We start from the raw sequence: 14,451 nt of genomic DNA on the forward strand, positions 1-14,451 counted from the left end.
ATCCAGTAAGATCAGCACAGATGATTTGGAGGCTGCCCTTGCCTGCCTTAGGGCTTCAATGAAGGAGTGACCGCTTTTGAAACCAGACTGATTGCTATCCAGGAGGTTATTTTGTGTGAAGAAAGAGGAGAGCTGGTTGAACACCACGCGTTCAAGAGTCTTGGCAATGAAGGGAAGAAGAGAAACGGGTCTGTAGTTCTCCAGCAGAGCAGGATGAGTGTGGGTTTCTTCAGCAGCGGGGTTATCCGAGCCTCTTTAAATGCTACGGGGAAGGTGCCAGTGGAAAGGGATGAATTGATAATATGTTTCAATAGTGCACCTGCGCATTCAGATCTTAATGATTAATGGTAAACAAACTTGGCTTGTTGTCCTCGAAGGGAGCTCTGCAGCTGAGCTCTGAACCTTCAGAGAGAGCAAACCTGAGGCGGGGGCTCAAGTCCCAAGTTCAACCCCCCTTGCAACAGAAATACACAGAGGAAGAAAGAAAGCAGTGAAGGAGGAGATGGGGAGGAGGAGGGATGCCGGAAAAATTGCAGCTGGACCAGGAGGCCTGAAGGCTGTCTTATATACGCCCATAATGGTGATGATTGACAGGCCTGAATGTTTAGGCTCCTCGCCAACCTATGTTTAGAACTACAAAAGATATGTCATTGCAAGGTGTTTTTAAAGCGCATGCATTTTAGTCTTGGACTAGTATAAGCCCTTAAGTATAAGACTTTCATGTATAGCTCTGTGTACTGGTCGGTTAGTAAGGGAAAGTTTTGTTTTACTGCTTTAAAACTATATTTATTGCAAATAAAACTAATACATAGACTAAGAGAAATTAAACATTCCTTAGGTGACAATAATTATAGATAGAAAAGTCCCAAACCCATATTTAATCTGATTGTAGATCCAGTATATCTGAGATGTGATTGTGTTGTTGTGTCTCTACAGTTGTCATTCTCTGCACTCTGTGGATCAGGAGAACTTTGATGAATCTCAGTATCTCTCCACCATCATAACTGATGACAGACCTGAAGACTTTGAGTATGAGGTAAGTAAAAGACACTGACACAAAATTAACCGGTCTATGATAAAGTGTACAGGTGTATAACCTGCAGTAAACATCACAGTCTGATCAATCAAACATCAGCTTTATACACTTTAAGAAGGGATGTGTTAAACACAACACAATCACTCTTACACTAAATGTGTTGTCTCAAAACAGACACATCTTTGTGTTATTTTTTTGTCACTTATATTTCTATATAATTACATGAAGCACTGTGTGCACAGGAATATTTGATATGGAAACTGTAACTTACCCGTGGAGGTTTCGAAGATTATTGATGTTTAAATGTGAAATGTTGAATCTTACAATAATAACTTGCGTTGAGACGACCCGATCAACCACTGCTCATCACCTTCAATTAATAAAAAATAAAGATATAAATAAACAATTATTTAGTCATGTATTAGTAATTAGTAATAAATGTGTAATACATTTTTTGAGCATCTTTGAATGTTGCTCATCCAATCAGAATTCAGGATGAGAACGGTCTGATTATTTGACAGATGATGTCATGAGTTTGATCCTGTACTGTAACTCTGAGCACATCTGAACAGACACTGAGTTTTGGAGTGCTCTTCATTTCTGAGTCATTTAAGGACAGAGGCAGAATATTGATTTAAGTAAATTACATCCACTTTATTTGTTTCATTTGAATTTATATGAAGGTTTGCGGCGTTCTCATCACAGGAGATTTGTGCGTGTGTTGTGTTTGCCGTCTGCGCTCCCATTAACATGAAACAAATGTAATATATATGACACTGCATACTGCACACTTCATTTCTGAGCGCTGATCCTATTACCATGAGTGTGTGCACTTGATTTCACGCTCGGGGAATAAAACCACTGATGCTTTCAGTTTCTCAATAAATGATAGGCAATGATGATATTTCAAGATATTTTTAAAGCAGTGTGTGATGTGCATACTGTATCATGTGTAGATTTCATGTAATTGTTCAGTAAAGTCTTCGTGTGAGAGTATGTGAAAATGCCACCGTTAATACACTCAGACATTATGTGTGTGTGTGTGTGTGTGTGTGTGTGTGTGTGTACAGTATATCATCATCTTCACATCCCTCACAAACACACAAATGAGTCTGATAATATACTTCATTCATCTCTCTCTCTGGTCATGGTTGTGATCTGTTATAGATTGAGGTCCAGTTGCTGTTGTGTGAGGTTGGATGTGGTGAGGTAGAGGACTTTGTGCGTGTGTGTGTGTGTGTGTGTGTGTGTTGTGTTCTGTGTGTAATCGGTCAGTAAACATCCATGGATGAAATATGTGAGCATGTATTTGAAACCCATCTCTACTCAGTGATGTGTTGTTGTTGTTTAAGAGACATAATCTCCTGTGTTGAGCCGGGTTGTCATGAAATGTCTTGCTGAGATCTCCACACAAAAACAGCACATGAATTTTTCATTCGTATGGTTTCTGTTTGCGCTGGATTGAATAAATTAATGCTCATTTACATAATTACAATCTTATTTACAAAATAAACATTGATTTTGGAAAAAAACATTGCCCAGTCAATGCTGATAGATTATTCGGCCTTCTGCTAATAAATCTTTGATGCGTTGCTTTCTTGGGAAAATGTCACAGAGTGAAATAATAATAATAATACTTTATTGTCTTTTATATTCATCTACTTTATTCATTTTTGTGATATTAATATGGACATTAACATTGACTGTACAAAAGACACTAGACCTTAACCGAATGAAGAGTTTATAAATACAGTAATAAGTAAATGAGGTTATATGTAAATGTATAATAACAGCAGATATCTGTACAGGTCGTGTGTTTATGACACACAGTTTCTCCTGGTGGATTGCTTTATAAAAGTCTTTACTGATGCGAGATGTTTTGTTGTGCAGGAGGTTGAATTGTGTCGAATGAACAGCGAGGAGAAACTCGGCCTTACGCTGTGTTACAGGACAGATGATGAAGATGATATCGCTATATATGTCGGCCAGGTATGTCAGATTACAGCTCATATGTGATTTTGAATGCAGATGTTGACAAGTTTATTGAAATCTCTCAGTAAGAGTGAAACACAGAGAGGAGAGAGATGATCAGACTCATTTATACACCAATCACTGCTGATTCTATATTACATTTACATTTCTATGGTGCTTTTAACAGTTTTACGATGTAGTAAAGCAACTTTACGGTAAATCTATTGACAGAGTCCAGAATTGATTTGAATTGACAGATGTTGTACAGCTAATTCAGACAAATAGAAGAAAGTGTGTTGTGATCAAATGATGATGGAGTAAATTCATGATCAGCTCTGATTGGACAGATATGCAGTCAGACAGACATTGATTTGACAACCACCCCCCCCCCCCTCTACAGGAGAGGAGCGATTGTGATTGGTTGCAACATTTTCTTATAGGATATAGGGACATTTCTTCCTAAACTATCAAAACTTTTAATGCTATATAAAATCATTGCAAAAAATTTCATTTGATTATAATCCCTGTATTTATTTAAGTGACACATAAATAATGATGAAAGATTCATCCTCATGTACACAAACTCACCTGACTTTATTATCTTTGCTTTTGTTCTCAGATTGAACCAAACAGCATCGCCGCACGAGACGGTCGTATCAGAGAAGGCGATCGTATTTTACAGGTAAATTTGGCTTGGATTCATTAGATGACCAGTAGCGTGGCCTGTAGTCATTGTGCTTCAGCGTTCATTTTTAATGATTGTACGTTACATCTCAATGTGAACTCTGAACTGCACCCACGGCGAATCAAACGTTTGAGTCAGCAGCATCCAGAAACACTGAGCTTCTTATGAGACCTAAGGGGATGATACTGATCTCCATAGAGAGTCATTACTGGCCTGTGTGTGTGTGTGTGTGTTACAGGACCTGAAGGGAAACAGGGGCTCTGGTCAGGGTCATTACACAGAAGCAATGATCTTCACTAGAGACTCCAGCTGTACAGTCTTATATTAGATGTACTGTATTTCACACCTGAGTATTTTTAGCTGTAGTCTGTCCGTGAGGTTTGAGAAATACAGCCGTGTTCTCCACAGAGAAATCTCACTGTTTCTGGAAAAAACATTCAGTCAATTAAATGTGAAACACAACAGAGGACCCCTGAAGCTGTTCAATGTGTGATGGGTGTCATTTCTGCTCTGTTAGTGCCACCAAACAAACAAAACACAAAGATCTTTAGCTGGAGGTGTTTGCATGTACGAAACTCATCGCTGTGATGCTGGAGTGGTTGCTAGGGAAGTGATGTGCGGTTGCTAGGGGCCTTTAATCTCATCTTTTCTTCTTCTACATTACTCTCATAAATGCTTCATCTTCTCATTGGCTGACTGTTTGATTGACAGATTAATGGGCGGGATGTGGAGGACAGACAGGAGTCTGTGGCCGTTCTGTCCAATGAAGAATGCCGAAATATTGTGCTGCTCTTGTGTAGACCTGAAGTACAGGTATGAATGCATCAACACTTTATTTTTAAGTTAATTTAAAACTTTAAACGTTAATTTAAAACTCGATAGGCTCAAATCAAAACACAAATGTATAAATGGGAACGAAAGATTGATTTTAGTGTAAATTATGCATCATGAACACACCGAGATCTCTGACATTTACTTTGTTTTATTCTCGGATGATAAGATTCACTGTCACTGTAATTGACTTTAAACTGTAGCCTATAAAAACTAATGATATGTTAATATCACCTGCACGGTTCAGAACAGCTTGTAAACATGAACCTCATTCACTTTTATTAAATACATCTCTGATAGCAACTTCACATGAGGTTAAATGAATTGGGTTTTATTTGAGTAATAAATGGACACTGACCTGTGAGACGACTGTGAGGTTCTGATGCTTCTGTGCTTCATTACACTTCATCTGCAGAGACCATCAAACTGTGTGTGTGTGTGAAACATATAAAACATGCATAATGTGTTTCAAACATCACAGTCATAAAAACACTTTCAGCAAGAAATACTCGCCTCATTTGGTGAAGAAATAAGAAACTATATTTTGCCTTTTTTGCACCATTCAGATGAACCAAATGATGCTGCCCTGAGGTGGATCACATTACTATGAGGAATGAACTCTTCCCATCATGCTTTGCAAACATTATCAAATCAGAATTTGCCTTTTTTAACTTTACTGTAAGACTTTCTTCAATGCTTTAACTTTAAAATTGAGAAAATGTATCATTTAGATTATAGCTACAAGAACCTGCATGTCACAATGCAAAACATCTAAAAATAGGCTAATTTTTTTCCAATAAATAACCAAAAAGAAGTATATACAGCTGCAGAAAAATTAAGAGACCATTTCATGAGTATTTTTAGTGTTTCTAGATTTACTATTTGTAATAAATGATTCTTTTTGTTTCATTCTGCCCACAACATTTCTGCCAAGTTCCTAATAAAATAATTTTTAATTTGCATTTATTTACGGAAAATTTAAATGTGGAAACATGGTCCAAATAACACAAAAAACGATCATTTCTCAAAAGTGTGTACATGTGATTCATAAAACGAACGTGCGCACAGAAAATGGCACGTATAGATGTAAAATCTATAAATCTCAAATTCTTTACGAGCAGCATATTTTTAAAAACCTGTAGCAATCGGACAAGGAAAAGTGCGTACGTGTGCTCAGATCATGACATGGTGCTAATCACTTTTCCACATCAAAGCCAATTTTATAAATATGGTTAGGGTTATGAGATTTATGAGATTTTTGTTGCTCATGAGGTTTGCTTTTGTTGGAATTCAACAGGTACTGGACGGAAATTGTCGTAAAACATGTAAAAATGATAATTAAATGCAAATTGGAGTGGTATCTTAATTTGTTCTGTGGCTGTATATGTGATAGATTTTGGGGGGAGATTTGGTGTTTTTGACAGGTTTCACAAGGTACTCTGGTGGTTGTGTTTGGGTTCTGTAATAGTTGTGTTTGTTCAGGAGGAGCCGTGGCTGGATGATGAACACAATGAGTTCTTAGAGGAGCTGAAGATGGAAATGCTGGAGGAACAGAGGAGAGAAGAAGAGGAGATGGACAGAGCCACCAGAGAAGAAGAAGAAGAGGAGGAGCAGGTGAGAAAAACAATCACATAAGTCAACTCCCATAATATCCGAACCATGCCACTCGTGTACAGACATTCACATTTGATTTAGAAAATGTTGAAAAGATTTACTGTAGGCAGATTAATTCTCTTTATATTTCATGAGATTTGCTTGTTTCTCACTGAGCTTTATTGGAACTTGGATTTATTTTGAAAAGCTCACGGCCCTTGTGAGCAATGAATGTATTAAAATAGATGGATTCTCCAATTCCCAATATTCTGAATCATACTTTCAAATTGATTCTTCATATTTTCCTGTTCCTGACAAAAGCAGAGAAATGTTCATTGTTCTAATCTATCTCCCAAATGACTGCAAGTAGATATGAAAACGTTCAGTAATGAAGTCTCTGATGTTTTATGTGTAAACAAGAGCGCTTGAATAATTCTCACTCAAAATCTCTCTGCAGGCCAGAAGAATTCAAGAAGATAACACCACAGCCTCCTGTTCCTACAATCACGAGAAGATGAAGAACGGTTCTGTGGAGGGCTCTGAGAAGAACGTCCTTGCCAAAATCCACAAGAGACTGTCGCAATGTCTACGGCAGCGGCGCGAGACTGTGGGTCAGAGCCCGGCGTCCGGGCGAGTCTCAGGTGAAGGAGTGGAAGATGATGTCACTGAAGATTGTTTTCAACAACTGCTGGAGCTGAAGTGTCAGATTCGCAACAGCGGCGAGTACGGCCTCTTCTACAGTCACAGCAGCACCATCGAGTGCAGTCTGAGAGATCAGAGAGGCGGCATGGAGCACGAGCTGCGTCTGCTCAATGAGGAACTGCACAACATTGAGCTGGAATGCCAGAACATCATGCAGGCGCATCAACTGCATAAACGCGAGCAGCTGCAGCAGAGCCCTCGTACAGGCAAACTGGCGGACATCAGCGAGCACCCGGAGAAATCTGACAAAGACAGTTCGAGCGCGTACAATACCGCCGAGAGCTCCCGCAGCACGCCGCTGGCCATGGATCGCTCTCCAGAACATTCCATGCACAGGATGGTCAGTTTGACCAATCGAAAGAACCTGAAGAGCAGTTTCCTGACCGGACACGCTTCGCCTCCTCGTCCTCCCATCAGGAGAGCACCGAGCGGCAGTCCGGATCACAGCAACCCCTCGGAGTCCGACCAGACGCCTCCGGCGGATGACGAGGGCTCCCCGCGGAGGACCCTTCGCTCACGGATCCCCTGTCTGTCCTCACGACAACACCAGCAAACCGACGTCCCGTCCCACGGGCAACATTACCAGAGTGTCGTACATCTGATCCAGCAGCAGTCCGCTGTCGGGTACACCCAGAGTTTGTTGAGCGGTCCACGGGTCGCCTTGCCGACCGAACCCAAGATGGAGTGGAAGGTCAAGGTGAGAAGCGATGGAACGAGATACATCACCAAACGGCCGGTCAGAGATCGACTGCTCCGCGAGCGAGCCCTCAAGATCAAGGAGGAGCGCAGCGGCGGGATGACGACGGATGACGACGCCATGAGCGAGATGAAGATGGGACGCTACTGGAGCAAAGAGGAGCGCAAACGCCAGCTTCTGCGGGCCAAAGAGCAGCGCCAGCGACGAGAGTTCATGCAGAGGAGCCGACTGGAAAGCCTTGGGGAAAATCCACAGAGCGGCGGTGAGGGACGTAAGGACGTCAGTATCATTGAACTGAGCCATCGCAAGATGATGAAAAAAAGAAACAAGAAAATACTGGACAACTGGATGACGATTCAGGAACTGATGACGCACGGCGCCAAAGCGCCAGAGGCTTCCAAAGTTCACAACGCCTTCCTTTCTGTTACAACTGTATAGATTTACAACTCTCTCAAACTTTACCCCATGTGGTAAGATCTACTTCTGCCTCGTTCAATGTGGCAATTTTTATGAAAAAAATATTTTTTGCACTTTGTTAATTGATAAATGTTTTGTAAGCAATTAAACAGATTTGTTTTCTTGCAATAACATGAAGGTAAAAGCAAATTTCAAATAACACTGACATCATTACATTTTTTAATTATTATTATGACATTATTAAATTGAGCTTTTCGGTTTCACTAAGAAAGTCAAGCATGAGTGACATGAAGGTAATAAAATAAGGATTCCTTTAATAATTTGTTTATTTTCCATCACAGCATTTAAAGTAAATGACAACTTTCAGTGTTTACATCAGGAAAACGTGAATCATTTTGTAGTTGCCTTCACCGCGTTTTTGCTCAGATTTGTAATATTTTCAGTCTGAAGACACAAACAGTACGACAGCAGATGAATCATGTAGCTGTAGATGAAACTCTTCTACCTCAACCTCTATTAAACACATAAAGTTCAGATGAAACCAGCCAACATTCATTGAGTATTGAATGATTCATCTTTTATAAAAATGAAGTTCAATCTTGTGTTTGAACAGCAGTGATTTGTGTTGATAGAGTAACAGTGTTAATCTTTTCCTAACTGATTATTTCTCATAAGAGAAACTAGTTTACAGAAATAAACCAGCGTCAATCTTCTGCTCTATGATCAATAACAGGACTATTTCATTATTGGAATTTTATTTATAGTCTTCATTTAAGTTTTGCTGGATCCTTTATTATTTTGTACATTTCAATTGTAAATTTCTGTACTTGTTCTGGCTAAATGTTACAAGTCTTATTTAAAGAATCTGTAGTTGTCTCTTCTGGCCAGGTGAATGTGTGGTCATTGTGATATTTTAACGTTTAATAAAGTTTTCTGCAAATGTTCTGTGTCATTCATCTACAGTAACACATTATCATCACTTCACATTCATCAAAACTGACAATCATTCTTTGTTGTCATGTTTTTAAAAACAACTTACAAACAACTTTAAGAAATTCCTAAACTAGTTAAAGAAGTTTTAAAGCTTGGAACTTCAAGTAAACGATATTTAGATATTTAACCCAAAAATCAAAGAGGATGACATGATGATCTCAGATGTTGTTTTTTGGCTTTGATTCATGAATGTTAGTTTTGAGGTCATCTAATGTACAAACCAAGCTCAAAATATTGATGACGACACTGTGGTTGCATTGAACAATTGCTTTTTAGCAGCATTAACATCAAATAAATCAAGACTGATGTGAACTGATTTTACAAGAGCTTAAGTTTCACTCGCTGAAAATGGAAAACGTTTCTACTTCAAACAGTCACAAAACATTTTCCTTGGGTTTTGTATGAAAGCTCAAACACAATAACGTAATAGACGACATCACAACCTGACGGCATCACTAAACACATGAGCCTGATTGAAATAATGCTCGACTGCGGCTGCGCAGATGCTTACTAACGTCTGCAGCATCAGTGGTAATTAAAGGCGATTTGCTGAGAGTGTTGACATTTGCATCACTACATCTAACAGCAGTTCTTACATAAATGTCAAGCAGATAACATTGCTCAACAGTTAAATTGAAAGGTTTGAGCTCTTTTATTCAAGGGCAGGACCGAGCCAACCGGATCGATGTCATTTCTTACATTTATGGATCATCTGATCTTTGATATGTTAATGTAAGTGTCTGTTAATGGTTCTCCTGGTGACTATCCGTGAATGTGCCAGTCGTTTCACATGTGCCAGTCGTTTCAAATTTTGATGATTTTTGCTGATGTCTTCATCAAGAGAATACAAGAACTTTATTATCTAGAAGATTTCTCTTATACAGATTCATAGGCTAAAACTAAAGAGAGATCTGTGTTACATGATGAATTAATAAAAATGCATTCTAAAATATCTCTCTCTTAAATGGTTGCTTTCTAAAGTAAAGCCATTATATCAGTGGGGTCAGACTCCCAGCCCGCGAGCCATTTGTAGATCTCTCTCCCCCTATCTGCAGCCTGCTTCTGCTGTCAAAAATATAACAATCCAGAGTTACTCAGAGAAGAACCATAACTCAGGGTTACTTAGAAAAGAGCCGTAACTCTCAGGGTTACTCAGAGAAGAGCCAGAACTCAGGGTTACTCAGAGAAGAGCCAGAACTCTCGGAGTTACTCAGAGAAGAGTTGTAACTCGGGGTTACACAGAGAAAAGCTGTAACTCGGGGTTACACAGAGAAGAGCCGTAACTCGAGGTTACTCAGAGAAGAGCCGTAACTTGGGGTTACTCAGAGAAGAGCCAGAACTCGGGGTTACTCAGAGAAGAGCCAGAACTCTCGGAGTTACTCAGAGAAGAGTTGTAACTCGGGGTTACACAGAGAAAAGCTGTAACTCGGGGTTACACAAAGAAGAGCCGTAACTCGAGGTTACTCAGAGAAGAGCCGTAACTTGGGGTTACTCAGAGAAGAGCCAGAACTCGGGGTTACTCAGAGAAGAGCCGTAACTCGGGGTTAGTCAGAGAAGAGCCATAACTCGAGGTTACTCAGACAAGAGCCGTAACTTGGGGTTACTCAGAGAAGAGCCAGAACTCGGGGTTACTCAGAGAAGAGCCAGAACTCGGGGTTACTCAGAGAAGAGCCGTAACTCGGGGTTAGTCAGAGAAGAGCCATAACTCGGAGTTACTCAGAGAAGAACCATAACTCGGGGATAGTCAGAGAAGAGCCGTAACTCGGGGTTACTCAGAGAAGAGCCGTAACTCAGGGTTACTCAGAGAAGAGCCGTAACTCAGGGTTACTCAGAGAAGAGCCGTAACTCGGGGTTACTCAGAGAAGAGCCATAACTCGGGGTTACTCAGAGAAGAGCCGTAACTCAGGGTTACTAAGAGAAGAGCCGTAACTCAGGGTTACTCAGAGAAGAGCCGTAACTCAGGGTCACTCAGAGAAGATTTGTAACTTGGGGTTACTCGGAGAAGAGCCAGAACTCCGGGTTACTTAGAGAAGAGCCGCAAATTGGGGTTACTCCGAGACAAGCCTTAACTCGGGGTTACTCAGAGAAGAGCCAGAACTCTCGGAGTTACTCAGAGAAGAGTTGTAACTCGGGGTTACACAGAGAAAAGCTGTAACTCGGGGTTACACAGAGAAGAGCCGTAACTCGAGGTTACTCAGAGAAGAGCCGTAACTTGGGGTTACTCAGAGAAGAGCCAGAACTCGGGGTTACTCAGAGAAGAGCCAGAACTCTCGGAGTTACTCAGAGAAGAGTTGTAACTCGGGGTTACACAGAGAAAAGCTGTAACTCGGGGTTACACAAAGAAGAGCCGTAACTCGAGGTTACTCAGAGAAGAGCCGTAACTTGGGGTTACTCAGAGAAGAGCCAGAACTCGGGGTTACTCAGAGAAGAGCCGTAACTCGGGGTTAGTCAGAGAAGAGCCATAACTCGAGGTTACTCAGACAAGAGCCGTAACTTGGGGTTACTCAGAGAAGAGCCAGAACTCGGGGTTACTCAGAGAAGAGCCAGAACTCGGGGTTACTCAGAGAAGAGCCGTAACTCGGGGTTAGTCAGAGAAGAGCCATAACTCGGAGTTACTCAGAGAAGAACCATAACTCGGGGATAGTCAGAGAAGAGCCGTAACTCGGAGTTACTCAGAGAAGAGCCGTAACTCAGGGTTACTCAGAGAAGAGCCGTAACTCGGGGTTACTCAGAGAAGAGCCATAACTCGGGGTTACTCAGAGAAGAGCCGTAACTCAGGGTTACTAAGAGAAGAGCCGTAACTCAGGGTTACTCAGAGAAGAGCCGTAACTCAGGGTCACTCAGAGAAGATTTGTAACTTGGGGTTACTCGGAGAAGAGCCAGAACTCCGGGTTACTTAGAGAAGAGCCGCAAATTGGGGTTACTCCGAGACAAGCCTTAACTCGGGGTTACTCAGAGAAGAGCCAGAACTCTCGGAGTTACTCAGAGAAGAGTTGTAACTCGGGGTTACACAGAGAAAAGCTGTAACTCGGGGTTACTCAGAGAAGAGCCGTAACTCGAGGTTACTCAGAGAAGAGCCGTAACTTGGGGTTACTCAGAGAAGAGCCAGAACTCGGGGTTACTCAGAGAAGAGCCAGAACTCTCGGAGTTACTCAGAGAAGAGTTGTAACTCGGGGTTACACAGAGAAAAGCTGTAACTCGGGGTTACACAAAGAAGAGCCGTAACTCGAGGTTACTCAGAGAAGAGCCGTAACTTGGGGTTACTCAGAGAAGAGCCAGAACTCGGGGTTACTCAGAGAAGAGCCGTAACTCGGGGTTAGTCAGAGAAGAGCCATAACTCGAGGTTACTCAGACAAGAGCCGTAACTTGGGGTTACTCAGAGAAGAGCCAGAACTCGGGGTTACTCAGAGAAGAGCCAGAACTCGGGGTTACTCAGAGAAGAGCCGTAACTCGGGGTTAGTCAGAGAAGAGCCATAACTCGGAGTTACTCAGAGAAGAACCATAACTCGGGGATAGTCAGAGAAGAGCCGTAACTCGGAGTTACTCAGAGAAGAGCCGTAACTCAGGGTTACTCAGAGAAGAGCCGTAACTCGGGGTTACTCAGAGAAGAGCCATAACTCGGGGTTACTCAGAGAAGAGCCGTAACTCAGGGTTACTAAGAGAAGAGCCGTAACTCAGGGTTACTCAGAGAAGAGCCGTAACTCAGGGTCACTCAGAGAAGATTTGTAACTTGGGGTTACTCGGAGAAGAGCCAGAACTCCGGGTTACTTAGAGAAGAGCCGCAAATTGGGGTTACTCCGAGACAAGCCTTAACTCGGGGTTACTCAGAGAAGAGCCAGAACTCTCGGAGTTACTCAGAGAAGAGTTGTAACTCGGGGTTACACAGAGAAAAGCTGTAACTCGGGGTTACACAGAGAAGAGCCGTAACTCGAGGTTACTCAGAGAAGAGCCGTAACTTGGGGTTACTCAGAGAAGAGCCAGAACTCGGGGTTACTCAGAGAAGAGCCAGAACTCGGGGTTACTCAGAGAAGAGCCAGAACTCTCTGAGTTACTCAGAGAAGAGTTGTAACTCGGGGTTACACAGAGAAAAGCTGTAACTCGGGGTTACACAGAGAAGAGCCGTAACTCGAGGTTACTCAGAGAAGAGCCGTAACTTGGGGTTACTCAGAGAAGAGCCAGAACTCGGGGTTACTCAGAGAAGAGCTGTAACTCGGGGTAAGTCAGAGAAGAGCCGTAACTCGGAGTTACTCAGAGAAGAACCGTAACTCGGGGATAGTCAGAGAAGAGCCTTAACTCAGGGTTACTCAGAGAAGAGCCGTAACTCGGGGTTACTCAGAGAAGAGCCATAACTCGGGGTTACTCAGAGAAGAGCCGTAACTCAGGGTTACTAAGAGAAGAGCCGTAACTCAGGGTTACTAAGAGAAGAGCCGTAACTCAGGGTTACTCAGAGAAGAGCCGTAACTCGGGGTCACTCAGAGAAGATTTGTAACTTGGGGTTACTCGGAGAAGAGCCAGAACTCCTGGTTACTTAGAGAAGAGCCGCAAATTGGGGTTACTCCGAGACAAGCCTTAACTCAGGGTTACTCAGAGAAGAGCCAGAACTCTTGGAGTTACTCAGAGAAGAGTTGTAACTCGGGGTTACTCAGAAAAGAGCTCGGGGTTCTCGAGAAGAGCCAGAACTCGGGGTTACTCGGAGAAGAGCCATAACTCTGGGTTGCACAGAGAAGAGTTGTAACTCGGGGTTACTCAGAGAAGAGCAGTAACTATGGGTTACTCAGAGAAGAGCAGTAACTCAGGGTTACTCAGAAAAGAGTTGTAACTCCTGGTTACTCAACTGTTACTAGAAAAAGGTGAGGTGGGGTTTGTTTGTTTAAGTCACAGCTTCCCTTGGCAACACAAGCAGGAGACGTAATGCAACACATATTCAACTACGGATGGGAAAAAGAAATTAAAAAATTATGGAACATAATCAAATCAATACGTTGACTGAAATAGAAACATGAACAAAAATGTAGGCTATAATAGTTTATAAATGTATTCCGGAATTGAATTTGTTAGTTTAGCGCAAGGAAATTTTAATAGAAAATGTGATTTAAGTTAAGAAAAGACTGAATTACTCTTATAAAATAATGTATAAAATAGATTGAAAGCACTTCAAGTATTACTATAGGTTAAATAATAGAATTCAAATGCAGTACATATACAGACATATTGTGCTTAAATAGCTATCCGGCCCTTCGACAAGATGTCCATCTCAGAATTGGCCCGAAGCCAGTTTGAGTTTAAATGTTTGATGTTAGGAGATATAATCCAGAATACATGTGAAGTGATATTTTGGTGATGTTGTGATTTATTGTAGAGTATAAAAAGCAGAAGTAAAGTTACCAGCATCCAGAAAAACTGCTTCAAACTGAATTTTCTACCGAGATTTGATTCAGTAACCCAGTAAAAGAGAAATGGGACGCAGGTGTTATTGTGGATCATCAGGGGAATTGAATAAAGGCCTCATACTGAAACAGAATAAAG

General features: G+C 41.6%; 1 protein-coding gene across 1 annotated transcript in view; it reads left to right on the forward strand.

Moving 5' to 3' along the window:
- Positions 1-8,860, forward strand: part of LOC135768118 (PDZ domain-containing RING finger protein 4-like) — a 26,812-nt gene extending 17,952 nt beyond the window's left edge. The window contains exons 3-8 of the mRNA XM_065277263.2: positions 937-1,036; positions 2,927-3,025; positions 3,627-3,689; positions 4,404-4,505; positions 6,006-6,137; positions 6,574-8,860. Of these exons, the coding sequence (XP_065133335.1) occupies positions 937-1,036; positions 2,927-3,025; positions 3,627-3,689; positions 4,404-4,505; positions 6,006-6,137; positions 6,574-7,953 (1,876 nt within the window). The 3' untranslated portion in view covers positions 7,954-8,860. The remainder of the gene's footprint in view (positions 1-936; positions 1,037-2,926; positions 3,026-3,626; positions 3,690-4,403; positions 4,506-6,005; positions 6,138-6,573) is intronic.
- Positions 8,861-14,451: the final 5,591 nt, after the last annotated feature.

This window comes from Paramisgurnus dabryanus, chromosome 23 (assembly GCF_030506205.2).
Source record: "Paramisgurnus dabryanus chromosome 23, PD_genome_1.1, whole genome shotgun sequence".
NCBI classification, from domain to species: domain Eukaryota; kingdom Metazoa; phylum Chordata; class Actinopteri; order Cypriniformes; family Cobitidae; genus Paramisgurnus; species Paramisgurnus dabryanus.